The 17,798-nt window shown below is 42.2% G+C and overlaps 2 protein-coding genes across 2 annotated transcripts in view; one reads left to right on the forward strand and one right to left on the reverse strand.

Moving 5' to 3' along the window:
- The window catches only part of LOC141790520 (uncharacterized), a 48,790-nt gene extending 48,366 nt beyond the window's left edge, over window positions 1-424 (reverse strand). The window contains exon 1 of the mRNA XM_074670442.1: window positions 297-424. The gene's annotated coding sequence lies outside the window, so the exon portion shown is untranslated. The remainder of the gene's footprint in view (window positions 1-296) is intronic.
- On the forward strand, window positions 9-16,678 carry LOC141790037 (uncharacterized). The gene is made up of 8 exons (XM_074669669.1): window positions 9-414; window positions 5,342-5,525; window positions 9,049-9,146; window positions 9,309-9,635; window positions 9,792-9,974; window positions 10,174-10,385; window positions 13,288-13,511; window positions 16,081-16,678. The coding sequence occupies exons 1-8, from the start codon at window positions 156-158 to the stop codon at window positions 16,676-16,678; spliced, it is 2,085 nt and encodes a 694-aa protein (XP_074525770.1). The 5' UTR covers window positions 9-155.
- The last annotated feature ends 1,120 nt before the right edge of the window (window positions 16,679-17,798 follow it).

Genomic DNA, 17,798 nt, shown 5'->3' on the forward strand with positions numbered 1-17,798 from the left:
CTTTACCTCCCCGCCATCACGGCAAAGACTTCCAGTTTGACCTCCCTCAGAGGAGCTCTGAGTCAGTCCTGCCCGTACCTGTACGACAAGAGGAGGGGATCGTTTTCCTCCATGGCCTCTCAGAGAACAGGAAACCATCCTAAAAAACAGGTCACATGACCTCCTGCACTTCCTTCATACATGTAACAAAACTTCTCTTGGGTTTCAAACTCCTGTGTCCTCTTTCTTCATGTCAGAGTCAGATAAAAGTCCAAAAGGAGGCAAAGAAATCCAACGTGGCTGTGACCATGACTTACCTGGGGCAGGGTCATCTGGGGTCTCGATCCGGGTCAGAGAAGGACGAACTGAAGGTCCTCCAGCAGGTTAACGGAGGGGAGAATATCTGTGTCTTCAAAGGGCTGGTGACGGCAGGAGGTAAAGGCTCTGAAAGTTAAAACACGAGTCATAAGATTAAAAGTATGTTATCAGTATTAATCTTCAAAATCTTTAGTAAATTTTTTTTTTCTAAAGATATTAAACAGACGAGGGAAATCTCGGCTCGGCTGTTCAAACGTAATCTAATGAGAATAAAGCTAAAATTGGATCCAATCTTTAAAAAGCTTGACTTTTTAAGAGAAAATAGGGTAATTTTGATAATCCAAGAGGGGATCAGGTCATCCACTCAGTCTTAATCGAGATAAAAACATCTGGTTTGTGTTGTTTTAATCTCAAAACTCAAGATGTAGGCAGAGTCAGGTCACCAAAACTCTTCATACAGCAGCTGCTTTTGATAAAACAATTGACATTTATCACATTTAAAACCAAAGAAGACCTCAACAAAACATTGGGAAAAAAATGCAACATCGGAAACTGAGAAATATTAATCTACTTAACAATTTTGTAGATGGGGAGGATCTGCAGCGCCACCTTCTGGCCTGGAGTCTAGCGTACACTGTAAGTCACACTAAAGATGTGACTTTTAACCAGGCGTGTGTTTGTTTTGGAACAAATTGTCTTTGTTTAACTCAACTTTTTACCAGATACAACGTGATGAGGTAAGGTATTTATCAGTACAGTTATGTAGTATGTCAGTAGCCGGCTATATGTAGTGCTATCGGCAGCCCGGTGATATGACGTATCTGTAGGCTAATGTGGCAACAAGCTAACACTGTCAGTTTGAACAGTTGTTTAGTAGCCATCCATTTGTAGTGCAACTGACAGCTCGTTGCTCTAAGACATGTCTGTAATTTAGCTTTCTATGTCCTGCCAGTCATAAACTCTGGTTTATAAAGCTCTTCTTGGCCTGGGTCCTTACTTCTTAAGCACTTTTCTTTGGAGAAATGAAGCCACTATGCTTTACGATCAAATGACATCATGTATCTCTCTGTTTCTCGTGTTCGAACTGAAACAGGAAAAAAAAGCTTGAAATGCCCTCCAATCTGAACCGAAACTGGTTGAATTTGTTTCTTTGGAAGCCGTCCGCTTAACCTTGAGAAACCGACAACATGAATCCACCAAACAGTGCCTGCATTTTATTGATTGTATCTTAGTGTCTGTTGCTGTACTCTAGACCTCAATGAGTCTTTTACCTGGTTAAATAAAGGTTAAAATAAAAAATAAAAATCTACCAATCAGAGCTAACGTAACCTCACTCTTCATTTTATTGATAGACTCTCAAGTGTGAACAGACCACTGCAGAATAACTGCTGACTGTGGGTTGGAGTCAACATTAGCACAAACAGATTAGCTCCTGTGTTAGCCTTTAGCTCGTGCTCTACCTCTCTTCTGCTCTTCTGTCCTTTTTCTGTCTGACAGTTAGGCTCCAGTGTCCACCATCACCACAAAACTAATCACAGAAATCGTTTTCAGCAGAGAAAAACACAGATCTCTCTTCTCTCTACTAAACTTCAGCTGACGTGGTGTTGTCATAAACCCTGTTTCCACCAATCAGTCCGGTAAGTGATGATTCTTTCGACCAATCAACGGTCTGCAGTGTTGTAGCTCCACTTTTTGAGATCGGATCGTTTCAGTCTGGCACCCCTACAGAAGGGTCCCAAAAAGTGGGACAACTCGTCTCGGTTATTTGGGGATCTGTCCCGGGATTATTCAGAGGAAATGCTGTAAAAAATGTGCCGTGCCAAGACAAACCAAACTGAACCGCTTGGTGGAAACGGGGCTATAGAGACTTGGGCGCGCTGCCAGGAAGCTACAAAGTAGCTATGAACTAGCATTTCAAAATAACCTACATTGGAGCAGAAAATCTCATTTTAAAGTGTGGATTATGATCAGGTATATATCTAGAAGGAGGACTTCTTTTAGATCACTTTTAAACTCCTCACAGCCCCTTTAAAGTGGGGGTATTGTCCTTTTACAGGCTTTATTTTGTCGCTGTGATGCCCCCCGTAGTTTCCGATTTCAGCCTCTGTCTGAATCTTTTTGATTTAGCTGCTGTCTCTTTAAGACTCCCCTTTTCTCTGATTGGCCAGCCCTCTGGAGGAGCTAGGAGCAGACCTTGGTGTTTGAGGCCCACACCTCCAATGAATCATGAGCCAGTGAGAAGATCCGTATGTGGATCTTTCACTTAATATTTGATGCTGGCGCCTCCTGTGGACACAGTCTGCATTGCATTTCTAAATTGGAGCATGGCCAATAAGGATAAAGGTGATAGGAGCTAGATTTTGGTTTAAGATGTATAAAAAATAATCTGGATTATCTGATCCTTGATGTTAAAAATGCAGATTTCATAATCTGTACCAGTTTAATCCCTCGCTATCATCCTTCCAGTGAGGCGGGAAAAAGGACGTTAGGGACGTTGGCCTGGGGCTCAGTTCGCGCTGAGCAAGAGCAGAAAGTTGATGTGCGACCTGCCTGACTCCCATCACATCAGAAAATCAGCAGAAACAAGAGAGGCTGTGTTTTTATCTCTGCAGCTGCTCGGTGCTGAAACAAACTGTACAGCTGTCAGTGCACAGCCAGAGGAGAACGAAGTTATAGATTTCTGCTCCAAAGTGTTTGTTTGATCTGTTTACAGCTCGTCTTACAGACGCACTGAACTTAAATCAACACCTTCTTTAATTGGTTTTACGCTGCAGACACAGAACGGTCTAAACAAAATATCGATTTTAAAGTGAAAAAGGTTTGTTACGCCTCATTATACTGACATAAATCTTTAAAGAAGGAATAAATTTTGGTGTCTGCTTTTAATATTTACTCAAACACAAGTGGTTCATCCTTAGTGGAAGATGTTATTGAATTTTTAAAGTTTTTTCTAAATGCAACGCAAACTTAATTTTAGGCACCTTTGTTACTCTGGTTTGGAGAAAGATGTCTCACTTCACAAATTAAACCAAGTCTCACAGAGTGAAATGAAGATAATTCGCTGTCAGTGGTTTATAGAGTCATGAATACAGAAACAGTCTGAAAAGTTTGTACAAACTGAATTATTTGTTCCAGAGAGAAACCTCCAAACAGTGAAGGTAATTGTCTCAGACAGAGACGCTCTGACTGGATAACTCTGCAGTAAATCACTGGTTTCTGAGCAGGGCTAGACCAGGATAAATTCTCTGGTTTTACGGCTCTTGATGAAGTTAAAATCCCAAAAAGTGAGATTTCTTTTGATGGAATCCTGCGATTCATAAACAACGTGAACCAAATCTGCTCAAAACAGTCAGTCCCAAGAAACATCACAAGATCCTCTCAGTACTTTTACAATAACAAACCTTTGAGTTGGAATCATTTAAAGCTTTTACGGCAACACCAGAGGGACAAAATGAAGACCAAAAAAAGCACAACCCCCCTCTTTAAGTGGTTCAGTGGGTCCAGTTTTTGCATGTCCAATGAATACTCTGGCATCAGGGGCTAACCCTCACCCTTGACCTCTTTTTTCGTTCACAAAGCTAAATACACACTGAAAAAGGAAAGAGTGAGTTTACAGGGTCACCTACTTTTTCATTTTTTATTTTTTATTTAAAGGAGAATCTCACTAAAAATCCCATGAACACTGAAAACATTGCACTGAAGGCCACAAATCTTGACACTGCAAAAATAGTTCACAAAATGTGCCAATTCATTGAACACACAAATACAAAAAAAAAAGAACTTATCCCAGAAACTTAAAATAATTGCTTTCCACAGTTTTTTGTCTCTAAAAATGTTTTTGAATTTCTCTCTCTCATTCTCTCTCTCTCTTTTTTTCATTTCATGAATTTTATTAACTTCTTGCATTTTTGAATTAAATAAAACATTAAAGATTTATTGAGTGTTAAGGTTGACATGACACTTTTTTTTTTTTTTTTTTTTTTACATTTTGTTAAAATATATTTGATTTGAGTTTTTGAGTTTCTTTGAGGATTTTTTGAAGTGTTTTTACTAGGGATGGGTAAGTACCAGTATCAGGCCAATACCAGCCTTTTTTCAAGGTATCCATTCTCGCGATGGCTGCCGATACTCAAGGCAAAGAAAAGAAATAAATCACGTTGAGTAGGTCCTCCTCGCCAGTAGTTGGCGCTTCTTTGCTGCGGTTTAACACCACGGCAACCAGTGTCAGGTCCTGTTCAGACAACATGAATGAACCAGAGAGAGTTAACAGTTTAACTATTTCATTTTGCACTTAATTTTATTTCAAAATGTCACTTAAACTGTAACACTTGCAAGTTTTATTTCACACCTTTGTTAGTAGTTTGTGTTTTATCTTGGACTTAATATCAGAGTGACTCTGCGGTTCAAAATTATCCATTACTGTTAATTTAAATTTTAAGTATCAAAAGTAGTAGAAGTGGTATCAGTGAGTACTCAAAAGGGAGTTCTTGTACCGGTATTGGTTCTGAAAAAAAGTGGTATCGAACATCCTGAATTTTACATTTTGTAAGTGTTACGTTGAATCGTTTCACATTTGGAGAAATGTTGTGATTGAAAAACTTCAGATTAATGGAGTTTGCAACAAATAAAGTCAATGGAGACTAATAGCCACCAGTTAAATACCAGTTTACGTAGCTATATTCTGTTTTTAGCGGATGTGTCCTTTAAAAAGTACTGATTGTGTTTATATATACAGAGATTAACTTTGCAAAAATCTAATTTTTGGAGGCATTTCATGGAATATGATGGCATTTCTTGAGGTTTATGAGCAGTTAGTGAAATTATTTGGCGTTAAGTAAAATGTTTTACGTGTTTTGTATTTTTGTTGAAATGTTTGTGTAGTTCACCTTCAGGGCCTCCGTACTCAGAGACCCACACTGAGGCATTGGAGGTGTCTTTAATCTCTGAGGGTTCAGAGTCTCTGGGATGGAGATCCTCAGTTCATCCTGAGTCTGTTAACGACGTCAAACCTCGTAATGATAAAACCTCTTCCTGCTTCTCTCAGAGCAGTTCCAGTTCATCTCCCAGCGGCACCGCGGTTTCCCCTTCAGCGCTACCTTATACGTCAACGGCCTCATGGTGGCGAGGATCAGCTCCTGCTGCGAGTACCGCTACGCCCCGGGCTTCCAGCAGGGCAAGAGGAGCTGCTTCAGACTGACCTGGCTGGCTGGAGGGGTCCCCTGCTACAGGTCAGGTTTCTCCCTCTGGGATAGGGGGCGCCGATTGTTGAGTGGCACACACACAACAAATAACAACATTTCTCCACATTTAGCTCGAAAACATCACTTTTTCTGCAGATTTAGGGAAAAATTGTGAAAGAAACAGTCAAATATGCCGTTATGAGGCCCTAAGAGAATTTCATTTGGGGTCCACTGAAGCACAGACTACTGTTAATGAATGCTTTATCATTTACACATAGTTATCATTCACCAACACTATATCTCTCACATTCACTATAAACTACACTATATTTCGTCAATATAATGCTAAGCACTCGTATATTAATTTGCACTTTAAGATTTAACAATGTTGTCAATGCAGTTTACCATAAATAAGTATCATTTATTTGCTTTTGGTTTGCAAACTGAACATTTTCACACACACTACAGCTTTGTGAACGAAAAAAGAGGTCAAGGGTGAGGGTTAGCCCCTGATGTCTGTGTATATCGTTGTTGTTTTTAACACCCCAGATTACCATATACCCAAATAATTCACTATTAACAGATTATTTTTTATCAATTCTGTCATGTAAAGTCCTGAAAAACCTGAAAGAATGAGGCTGTTTCCCATTTCAAACATCTTTAAAGCTAAGTGAAACATTGCTAGTTTCAACATGCCAACTCCTCAGTAAGGAAAGTCTCTACTGGCTGTTTCAGAAGTCACTAAAAGCTACAAAATGATGCTGCTGTCTAATCTGCAGAATAATCCATTAGCATGTAATTGTCATGGACTCTGTAGGAGAGAGGAATAAGGTGGGCGAGACAGAAAGCAGGAAAAACACAGCATCATAAATATGTTTACAACTACACATTCACTTTTTTCTGTCCATCTTTGTTTTTTATGTCTAAATATCAACCCTCCTCCTTTATCTGGGCTGGGGATTCATGTGAAAGCAGTTGTCTGCTCTGGAGCAGCAGGAGGAGACTGCTGTGAGCAGTGGCGTGGCGTGGGGATTTTTTTTGAGGAAGCCAAGTGAGACAAAGCCTCTAATCTGTATGATTTTTAGGGAGTGGGGTACATAAAAGACTTTGTTGCAGCTTGTATATCGCTTTTTCATGTAATGGAATGACCTGTTAACATCGTATTAATTAATTCAACCGCCCACTGAAACACACAACCAGCCGCTTCATGCACACTGCCAATGTGCTAATCTCCCTGATTTCATTCAGTGGCTCGATGATGACGATACTGTGATTTGATTGGTTTGAGGCCAAAGACGGGGTGGCTTCCCTTGACACAGTCTTGGCCAGTCACAGGTGAGCAGTGTCATGACCGCAGCCTCATCTGATTGGTTAATCATTCTTTTTTTTTTCACCAAGGGACGCCAACTCTGCTTGGCTTCCTTGCGGTCAACAGTGTGCAGTATCATATTTTCACCACTTATTCACAGCATAACATTTAGGAGGGCGCTGTTTTACACATCGTAAAATGCTCAATAAGTAGAGGAGAGAAATAAGGAGGAGATGACAGTGACAAAACACGGAAGAATTATCGAAACTGTTATAAAGGAGTATTTTCATTAAAACACAGCTACAGTCTGAAAAAAAGTGAGGAAGCATGGCTTCCCTTGGCCTCCGGGAGAAAACGCCACTGGCTGTGAGTGAGGAGGACTCGCACACGTTGACCACTGAGGAGATCAAAACGTGCTTTAACATCAGATTCTCCAAACTCCAGAAAAGAGGCAAGAATTGCCGTCTTTAAAAAAACCCAGAGGGGTCTAAATAGTCATTAAATGTGGCGACAAAGTCTCTAAGTTGGCAACTCTGAGTCGTGGTTTTATCCTCCACTTTCTTACCGCCGTCATCAGAGCTCAGACTGAATCTAAAGAGCACCCAGACAGCAGAACGACTCAACGACAGGTTCAACCTCTTACTCTGTCTTTGCTGCTCGTCATGTAAACAGCCCACACACCTCCCCTCAAAGTGTCCTGCTGTACTCCTTCACCTCGAGTTGTGCATGCGTTTGATCGGAGCTACACACTCGCTTCAAACTAAGTAGTTCAATTAAGAAAAAAGAAAAAAAAAAAAAAAATGAAGCACATGTGCCCCAAACCAAGTGAGGAAAACCCAACTGTTTGTTTTTTCATTTCCATAAAACGTTCCATGATGGAGAGGTATCCAGAAACAGGTTGTTTGCATCACAATAGAATAGAATAGAATAGAAAATACTTTATTTATCCCCGAGGGGAAATTCAGGAGTCACCGCAGCATTTAAGAAAACAAAAGTAAGAAAGAGTATAGAAAGTGCAAAAATGTCCATAAGAAATTAGATGATGACATCCCGTCCACCACTCGTCCACCACTCTCCAGTCCAGCCAGCCTCCACCTCCACAGGGTCCAGGACTGAGCTTCTTCAGCAGTCTGTTCAGCCTCTGTCTCCTGGATCCTGTCTGCTCACAGCAGGCGAAGCTCCTCCGATGTGTCGCGGCGTCCGATGTCAGCTCCGTCAGCCACGTCCGTGAACAGCACGATGCCGCTGGATTAGCACAGCTAGCTCGTCCATCCCCCGGAGCGAGATCCCACGTTCCCAACAACGATGGATGGAAGGACAGGTCCACGTCGTCACCTCCCAGCTCACATCTGAGAACCAGCACGTCGTCCTCAGCTCCTTCTCCTCAGCTCGAGGGAAATCATCAAGCCCTACACTAGTTAGCATTGACATGCTACAGGCTGCTAACAGCTAATTTCGCATGTAAACAATGCAGCCATGGTTACATGTAGGATCTCCAGACAAACACAGGAGAAAAGTAGTAAAAAATATCGCCGAAGCCACAGAAAGTTTGGTGCCCGTGACCGACAACGAACCACACAAAGTGATGATCCACTCCAAACACAAAGATGACGAAAAAGAGACGAAAAAACCACAAGAAACGGACAAAGACGAGAGAGCTGCTGCAACAGGCAGCTACCAGGGTAGCGCCTAGCAACCGTTTTTGTTTCAATGTTTCATAGCTCTCGCTCTCGGGGCCTACTAGAGGTGACAGGGCCCTAAGCAGCTGCTTATGTCGCTTATGCCTCAGGCTGGCTCTAATCGTATCTTAAGATTTAGAAATCTTGACTTCATATCAAGAAATCTTGGCAAATATTTAGTCTTAGATAAATATTTAGAATGAAACTAAATGTTTAGAAACATAGCTAAATATTTAGTAGCAGGACATTCATTTATAAGATTTATAAATAACATTTAACGTTTAGATATAATATTTGACTTTTTCCTTTCACAAATTTTTCCCTAAATCTGCAGAAAAGGTCATGTTTTAGAGCTAAATGTGGAGAAATTTTGTTATTGGCAGTGCGTGTGAGACGTTACAATCGGTGCCCCCTACTGGAAAATGTGAATAAGTCACAGTCAAAACTGCAGATCTGACTTATTGTGGCTCCACAGAGGAGGAGGGGGAGTCTGCAGGCTGCAGGCCGTGAGGGGATAAAGCTGTTGGAGGTAGGAGGGAGGAAATGTGAGTCAGGATGAAGGTGTATTTTTCATCTTTTTCAGATGTACCAGTCTGAGAAACAAATACAGCTCCTGCCAGCAGCTGAACAATGGCACAAAGCAGAAGCTAATTCTCCCTCCAGAGCGGAGCCCTGGCAACGGTACAAAGCCCGCAGAACCAGTGGCTCCATTTTCCATTACTTCCTAAAGCTTATTCATCAACATTTTTTGACATTAGGCCCAGTCCTTGATTCCTGCAGCCTGGTTTAAAGAGAAATCATCCAACAAAGCACTTTTTCTCTTTCATTTTGTCGCCAATGTAGGCAACGCCGAATCATGCCCATCATCCCCTTTGTTCATCCCTGCCAAACCAGAGAAGAAATCAACAAGGAGGACAAGAAAGCACAGCAAAGACGGTGATGGCGGCGGCGGATCTACAGGCAGTGAAGACTCGGCTAAAGCGCAGATTAAAGAGACGTCCAAGAGGAAGCGGCACAAAGGTCAGAGCAATCAGACAGGACGGAGGGGGGACAAGAGCAGAGGAGGAGGAGGTGGGGAGGAGGAGGAGGTTTCACGGAGGCCGATGGAAAAATGTGAGAAGGATGCTTCGTCGCCGCAGCCGCAATCAAAGAAGACGAGCAAAGTTCTCGGTGAGCGCTCTTTGACTCATTCAATCTGCAAAAACAAAGGAGCAGTGTCTTTCATGTGGATTGCAAATGACCTTGTTGCATTTGTGTTTTTTTTCTCGTTGAATATGCTTTGTGGTGGAGGAACAGGAAAAGAACAAGAGCTTTTTCTTTGTGAAGATTCATTGCAGGATGCAGAAGAAGCGATGACTAAGCAGAACGCGGAGAAGCAGAAGGACCCGGGATCAAACGAGAAAAACAGAGACGGGGAAAGACTGAAGGACTTCTACGAAGAATGTGTGGAAATGAGCGCCGCCGCGTTGGAGCGGGGCCCGAACAAACACAACTGGTTCAAGGCAAACAGTGAGTGAAGAAACCGCAGCAGCTCCACAGAAGGAGCGCGCAGGAATCCCCCCGGAGTGCTGCGACTGATTTACATAACACACAGAAACCCTGAATCTGCAGCGACACACACGTGCATGAATCTGTTTCTCTATCAGACTCATCTCATTTGCTGCGTTTATTGTTGCCTGTCTTGTTTTCTTCCTCTTTGCACGCCAAGTCCTGGAGAGGTGCCGGCTGCAGAAGAGCCTGTCATCAGGTCCCAAAGCTCCGGGCTCAGATGTGGAGCTCAGCGCTGAAAGCGACGTCGTCCTGCAGCCTGATGGAGAGCCAGAAAAGGAGGAAGAGGAGGAGGAGGAGGAGGAGGAGGAGGCGGGCAGCCAGAGCGCTGGCAAAGAGGAGCCTGTTAGAGGACAAGACCTGCAGGCGCAGGTGTGTGTCCGACACAAGCTACTGAGGTGAATCCGTGTTTTTGCCAAGCCGGTCTTGGCAGTAAATGCACCACAAAAGCCTTTAAATCACCACAAACTTTAATTATGATGCAGTGTTTCATTAATCTGGTGTTTTTTTTTTGTCCAGAAAGGACACAGCACAGCAGAAAGAGTTTATAAAGTCACACAAAGGCCTTGTACACACTAATCGCTGAAGTGCTAAAATCTGCTGTTTCTCCAGTGTCCACTTCAGGCTGAATCCAGAAGTACAGGAAGTCACAAACACACCAAGTCAAAAAAAGCTGTTCTCAAAGCAGAAATTAACCTATTTACAGCCTGGTTCAAAAAAACGTCTCCTGTCTTAATCGCTATTTTTATGATCAGCACACACTGTACGGGGGATGATTTTTTTTCTAACTCGGCCGTTCAGAAGATATTAAAACCCTGAGTTCGTCCAATCAGAGGCACAGCTCAGGGTCATGTGACTGACAGGCGCCCTATAGCTGTATGCAGAGCCCTTGCCTCTACTAATATGGTAGCGAAAGCTGATCTGCTTCAATTTCCATTTTAGAAACAGACGGGTGCTGCTGGTGAGACTACGTCCATGTTTTATAGAGGGATTATTTGTTTATCACCAACGCTACTTGTGTGCAGAAGCACTGCAGAGTATAATGGTTTGTCAACTGACGTGGAGGAGCTAACCACCAAAAAAACACATTTTTGAACTAAATATCAGCACCTATACGGATGGTAAACGGCTCCCAGGTTTGTGAAATAGCAGTGAGTGGACAGAAGAGATCAGCAAGTGGACAGATATTAGGTGGAGAAATCCGGCGACACAACTGTCACTCGATGCTTATGACCAGGACGTAAACATGTGTCAATAAATCAGAAACTCTCCTAAACCAAAAGTAGCACACAGACTGCTAAGTCTGAGACCAGGTTCATGATAAAAGAACCAGAAACTACGTCCAGAGTTAATCATTCACCAGCAGATGTTGCTGGTGTTTCGGTGTAAAGTGTGACCCTGTTAACTGGTGGCTCTCGGCTGTTAATCGCTGATACTGTCCGCTGAGAGTCCCCAGTTAGCATGGTCGCTAGTAACTCCAAAACACCGGTTGCTCTGTAACGGTCAAAACTTGATAGACGTTGCCTCCATTGTATAGTATCGTTTTTTAAAACTGAACACAGAACAACCGAACATTTTTATGCCGATAACAGGTTGAATTTAATGTTTAAAAAACGCTAACTCGTCTGAATGAATGGAGCTAAACGCTGCTTCAGTGGTCAAGATGCGTGCGCATCTTCATGATGACGTAGACTGATAATCCCTCTATACAGTCTATGCGTAAAACCCATACCATTCAATCAGAATGAGCCTCCATCATTCAGCTGTGACATTTGAGAACTGTTTTCCAGTGTCTACACGAAACCACAAAACCGAAGTTTTCAAAAATCTTCACTTCGGTCAAAGTTTTCAGAAAACACTACAGCTGTCACTTTAACCTGTTGATTAGATTAACTGATTACACCGCAAATTAATGGGTTATGAAATTTTCAGAGCATTTTGATCGATCTTTAAAGACCCAAATAATCTTGTTTTCTCTGACGATGTAAACACCAAAACTATTTAAGAAGAGTTCTTCCTGTCGTTGATCCAAAAAACAGACAAAATTACTTCTTTTAGATCGCATTCATCTCATACGCTCCATCCTTTGATCCTCTCCATGATCTCTGTTGTCTTTTCTCACGATCATGCCGCTCTTTCTCTCTGAACTACCACGACACATCCTCAGTCAGAGCGTGAGCTGCCTGGAGTTTTCTGACTTGCAGCGTCTCGTTATGTCTCTGTCATCTCACATCTTCTCCTCATATCCATGCTGAGCTCTCATCCAAAGAGCACACCGCTCTCACCCACAGTAGATTACGAGCAGGATTTTGATTGACAAGCTCCTTCAGACCGTGAAACGAGGAGGTTAATAACTGAAACATCACCAACAAATGGTCAGTGTCTTTATCTGGGATGTGCAGAATCTGCCTGATCCCTCAGCGACCGTGGGAACGTCTACTGTTTCTCACCTTGTCTCTGCATCTACAAACACCTCCACTACCTGTCCCCCGATCACATCTCTTCTCAGCCAGACTGGAGCTCCTCCTCCTCCTCCTCCTCTGCTGCTGCTGCACAAACAATAAATTCAATACACTCGCAATGTTCTGTTCTCAGGTCAGTGATGCAATCTGCGTTTTTGAGAGCTGCTGTGAGACGATTGAGGTGAAGCCGGTGTCAGATGAGATATTTTTCTGTTTGTCAGCGGAGTTCTGCAGAAGTTTCCCTGCCAGGATTAAAAAATGTGAGCATTAGAAATAAAGTAATAAAAGTTGATATTTTTACCTCATTTTACCTCTCGGTCTCAGTACGTTTTTCCAAATGCTGAAGGATAAGAGATGATTTTTTTTTTTTTTTCTCATAATAAGACATCTTTTCAGAGAGAAGTTTAGATGTAGTGTTACTGACTGCCAAAACTTCAAGTAATCAGTCGGTATGTGAGGGATAATGTACAGTAAGTAGGTGTTTATGTGAATTAGAATCCTTGAATTAGAAACAAAAGAAATAAAAAACTGCAGTTCCTTCAGTGTCCACTAGAGGGTGGCTCATTAAGTACCATAAACCACATACACACTCTTTAAGAAGCTGATCTTTACAACAATATTAAACATGTTTACAACCTGGTTCAGCATGTTTTGGTCTCTTTTCTCTATTGGCACACATTTTTTTAATTACTTGTTATTTTTGAAGTTTTTGAACTTACAACTTTGGTTTTAAGTCTTTGGGGAATTTAGGTTAAACTGATGTCTGAAGCCAAACCAACGACTTCTTCTTTTTTCTTATTTTCCAATTACAGCTGGATGCGATGATGACAGTGCTGAGCACGTCCGACGAGGTGGAGCAGCTGGTTCTGAGGAACACCGACCTGACAGACGACCACCTGCTGAGCCTGGCGGGGGCGCTGAAGAGCAGCCCGTCCGAGGTCACGCTGCTCAACCTCAACCTCAACCTCATCGGGCCATATGGTGCTCACATCCTGCTGGACGTGCTGAGGGTGAAGCCTGAGGTCAGGGGCTTACAGTAAGTCCAGAGAGACGCTCACAGAATGAGAAGCAGACGCAGGAGGAATAAAAGTCTTCATGTGAGACTTTAGAGGAGAGATTTCTGCTGTTGTTGGTTCTCCCGCCTCCCCCACAAATCGTTCTTACCCTTACCCTGTTCGTCCTTCATTATCAGGGGTCTGCAACCTTTACTATCAAAAGAGCTGTTTAGCCCCCTCGTCCTTAGCTTGTGAAGTTATAAAAGTTTTATTCTTCTTCTTTTTGCCTCAATTTTAACGACTTTTCACATCTTGGATCTTAAAACATTTTTTTTTTTATTACACTACGGACTCAGCACTATTGTAATATTATCTACCAGTTGTTACATTTGGGGTTTTATTACATTTTCTTCTATTACATTCCAGGTTGTTGTTACGTTTCGGGCTGTAACAGGCCTTTTTGAGTCCTTTTCATTTTTGTGTAAAATTGATAAAATAAAAACTAGCTCAATGTTATATGTAGAAAATTAAACAGCCACAGCTTAGAAGCTTAATAAAAAGTAAACAGAAAATTAGGATTATTTGTGATTTAAGTCCATTTTAGTGTGCTGTTTAATCTTCTCTATGTCAGGGCTGTAAGATGTGAATCTGAGCTCAATTTTTTGTAGCAGTTCCAAAATCGGTCTCTTTCATTCCTTTTCAGTTTGGTACTTGCCAGTAAATGCTTTGTAGGGCTGCAACGACGAAGTGATAAAATTGATTACGATCAGTTAGTAAAAGCGTTGACAACATTTATTCATAGTCGATGCACTGTGCTGCGTCATTACTGTATTAGTTTGTCTTCAGTTTATTTGTCTTCCTCCTTTTTTTGGGATTATTTAGCAGTTAGCTAACTAGCTGAAGGTGCATTACTGCCACCTACTGAACTGGAGTGTAGATTACCTGGGCTGTGGGGCTGTAGGCATCACATGTAAACAGATCAGGGTGGCAGAGGAGAAGCCGAGCCGACAGATGAGGGAAACAGGTAAACACAGGAATAATGTCAGAGCCGGAGAAGCCGTTCGTTAAAAAACTCCAGAGTTTGTGAGTATTTCTTATTAATTGACAAAAATGACCTCTGATGGCACGGCAGTACGACTGCAATGATCCACCACTTAAAACACAAACATGTTGCGTTCATCGATGACACGCCGGGAGCTCACAGCGAGGCGAGGAGCTACAAAATCTCACATACACTCCTTTATATGTTGTGAGATTCATTGTTTGTCTTTTAGGACTCATTTAGTCTTTTTATTAAATCGTCACCCTGTTTGAAAACCACGAGGAGTTTATTGAAGCAACGTTAGCATTAGCGTTAGCTGCTACAGATAGCGGTAGGGCAGAGGGGGCGAACTGTTTGACCTGCAGGTGAAAACACTGAGGACATTATTTGCCTTTTTGGCCCACTAAGTTCTTACTCTAATGACATAACAATATATTTTCTGTTATTTTGCCCAAACTGTTGATTCTTTAAGTGTCAATACATTCATATCATTTGTTTCTTTGTATATATCTTTAAGCTAACAATAGTCATCGGCTAAAACAACATGTTTGGTTTTGCAAACTTTGTTATTATGCATTCTCATCCTTTTTTTAAAAAAATTCATCCATTAAACTTTAATATAATTGTCAGAGTAATCTATTACTAATGTTTTGTGCTTGTTCGGCAAATGTCTTTCAATGTTACATTTTTTGTATTTTGCTAATTTCTCGCCACATATCACATGCATATTTTAGTTGACCAGCTATTAAAACCTTTTTCTAAATTTGCCAATAAAGGGATCACCTTAAACTCTATGATAACTGTGCAACAAAAAGAAAAAAACAAAAACAAAATGAATATAAAATAAGATTAATAATTAGCTTTTGTTTATCCTAATGGTTGCAGACCCCTGTTCATTAGCCTCGCTAACACCATGTTCAAGTTTTAGCATGAAGCGTTTCAGCTCTTCTGCACACAAGCTGCCCTCCACGCTGCCTCGTTTGGACTTTCAATTTCCCTGACAGACCCTGGGATTAGTTTTCTGAGCTGCTCTCTTACCTTCCTCAATCTGAGTTTAGTTTCAGGACTGCAGATTTGGAGCTGAACACAACTTTCTGAATTTTGGTAGCTCGTCAAGCGATTCAAACCACTCTCTTATTTGCTCATCACAAACAGGGCTGCAGCCACATTCTGGCAGCCGCAGCTTAACTGAACAGCTCCTCTGTGCAGCAGCCAGGCAACCATGATGACTCAAGGAAGATGCTCGTCTGAGCCAAGAAATAATCCAGTACAAAACCCTTTTTAGTCTGCATTAAAGAGATAACATCCTTTAATGTGTGCTAGGGGAGATCAAACGTGATGCTTTGAGGGGTAATGTTTATTAAATGCAAAGATACTTCCACCAGATGCATCTTTTCTGACACTTATCCAATTATTTAAATCCTCATCTGAATGTTTCTGGCTCTGCAGATGCAGAATTTATGACAACATGCTGCAGGAGAAGCAGATGCAAATGATTTCCTGTCTCATATATCATGTAAACAGGAAGTATGCACGAGTCACAGTGACCCTCTTTCCTTTCTTCACAGCCTGTTTGGAAACAAACTGCGTGACCACGGGCTCCTGACCCTGCTGAGCGGACTGGCCGAGCTGCAGGAGCAGACGTCCAGAGCTGCTTCAGCCATCCAGTATGCGGTGCTTCACCCTACAGAGCAGAGCGTGCTGCAACTCCCCACTGGATGGCGCTCTTTCCGGGTTTTTGCACTCCAGGAGCTGGACGTCGGAGGAAACGGCTTGAGCAGCAACGGGGTGAAGGTGTTAGCGTCGTATCTGCGGCACCACTCCTACCTGCAGTACCTGGGTTTGGCGCAGACGAGCGGCGCCGATCTGGCGGCGTGGAAGGAGCTTTTTGACAGCCTCAAAGGAAACACATCACTGGCTCACATCATCCTTGATGAGAACAATTTAGGAGACCCGGGGGTCAGGCTGCTGGCTGATATGCTGAAGGAGACTGTGGGTTTGAAGAAGGTGGATCTGGACAGGAATGGGATCAGTGATGTGGGAGGAAATGACATCATGGCAGCGCTGCTTTGCAGGACGCAGTTCCCGATGAGGCATCTGAGCCTTCAGGAGAACAATATCAGCGCAGGACTCATGAGTAGGATACAGGAAGAGGTGAAGGAGTAGGAGAATACACCCACTGGCCACTTTATTAGGCACACCTGTCCAACTGCTCGTTAGCGCAAATTTCTAATCAGCCAATCACATGGCAGCAACTCAATGCATTTAGGCATGTAGACATGGTCAAGAGGATCTGCTGTAGTTCAAACTGAGCATCAGAATGGAGAAGAAAAGTGATTTAAGTGACTTTGAACGTGGCATGGTTGTTGGTCTGAGTATTTCAGAAACTGCTGATCTACTGGGATTTTAACCCACAATCATCTCTAGGGTTTACAGAGAATGGTCCCAAAAAGAGAAAATATCCAGTGAGCAGCAGTTCTGTGGGACAAAATGCCTTGTTGATGCCAGAGGTCAGAGGAGAATGGACAGACTGGTTGGACCTGATAGAAAGACAACAGTAACTCAAATAACCACTGGTTACAACCGAGGTCTGCAGAAGAGCATCTCTGAACGCACAACACGTCCAACCTTGAGGCAGATGGGCTACAGCAGCAGAAGACCACACCGGGTGACCCTCCTGTCAGCTAAGAACAGGAAACTGAGGCTACAATTCACACAGCAACACCAAAACTGGACAATAGAAGATTGGAAAAACGTTGCCTGGTCTGATGAGTCTGGATTTCTGCTCCACATTCAGATGGTAGGGTCAGAATTTGGCGTCAACAACATGAAAGCATGGATCCATCCTGCCTTGTATCAACGGTTCAGGCTGCTGCTGCTGGTGTAATGGTGTGGGGGATATTTTCTTGGCTCACTTTGGGCCCCTTAGTACCAACTGAGCATGGTTTAAAGTCCACAGGAAAAAAAAAAGAAAAAAAGAAAAAAAAGGGGGGAAAAGGGGGGGGGGGTAGAAATAAGAAAAAATGGGAAACGAGAAAAAAGAAGAAAAACGAAGAAAAAGATGGAAAAAAAAGAAAAAAACAAAAAAGGAAAAAAGGAAAAAAAGGAGAAAAAATAAAAAAGGAAAAAAAGGAAAAAAGAAAAAAGGAGAAAAAAGAAAGAAAAAACGGGAAAAAAGCAAAAAGGGAAAAAAGAAAAAAGACAGAAAACATGAAAAAAAGGAGAAAAAAGAAAAAAGAAGAAAAAAAAAATAAAAATGGAAAAAAGAAAGAAAAAAAGGAAAAAA

This window comes from Halichoeres trimaculatus, unplaced genomic scaffold, assembly GCF_033239565.1.
Source record: "Halichoeres trimaculatus isolate MK-OKI-2021-1 unplaced genomic scaffold, fHalTri1.1 fHalTri1_scaffold_5, whole genome shotgun sequence".
In the NCBI taxonomy this organism is placed as follows: domain Eukaryota; kingdom Metazoa; phylum Chordata; class Actinopteri; order Labriformes; family Labridae; genus Halichoeres; species Halichoeres trimaculatus.

Bases quoted from the DNA above. Each gene is read 5' to 3' on its own strand.
- LOC141790037 (XM_074669669.1), top strand. From the start codon at position 156: ATGACCTCCTGCACTTCCTTCATACATGTAACAAAACTTCTCTTGGGT. The intron at 10,386-13,287 runs GTGTGTGTCCGA...TTCCAATTACAG, and splicing joins GACAAGACCTGCAGGCGCAG to CTGGATGCGATGATGACAGT. The intron at 13,512-16,080 runs GTAAGTCCAGAG...CTTTCTTCACAG, and splicing joins CCTGAGGTCAGGGGCTTACA to CCTGTTTGGAAACAAACTGC.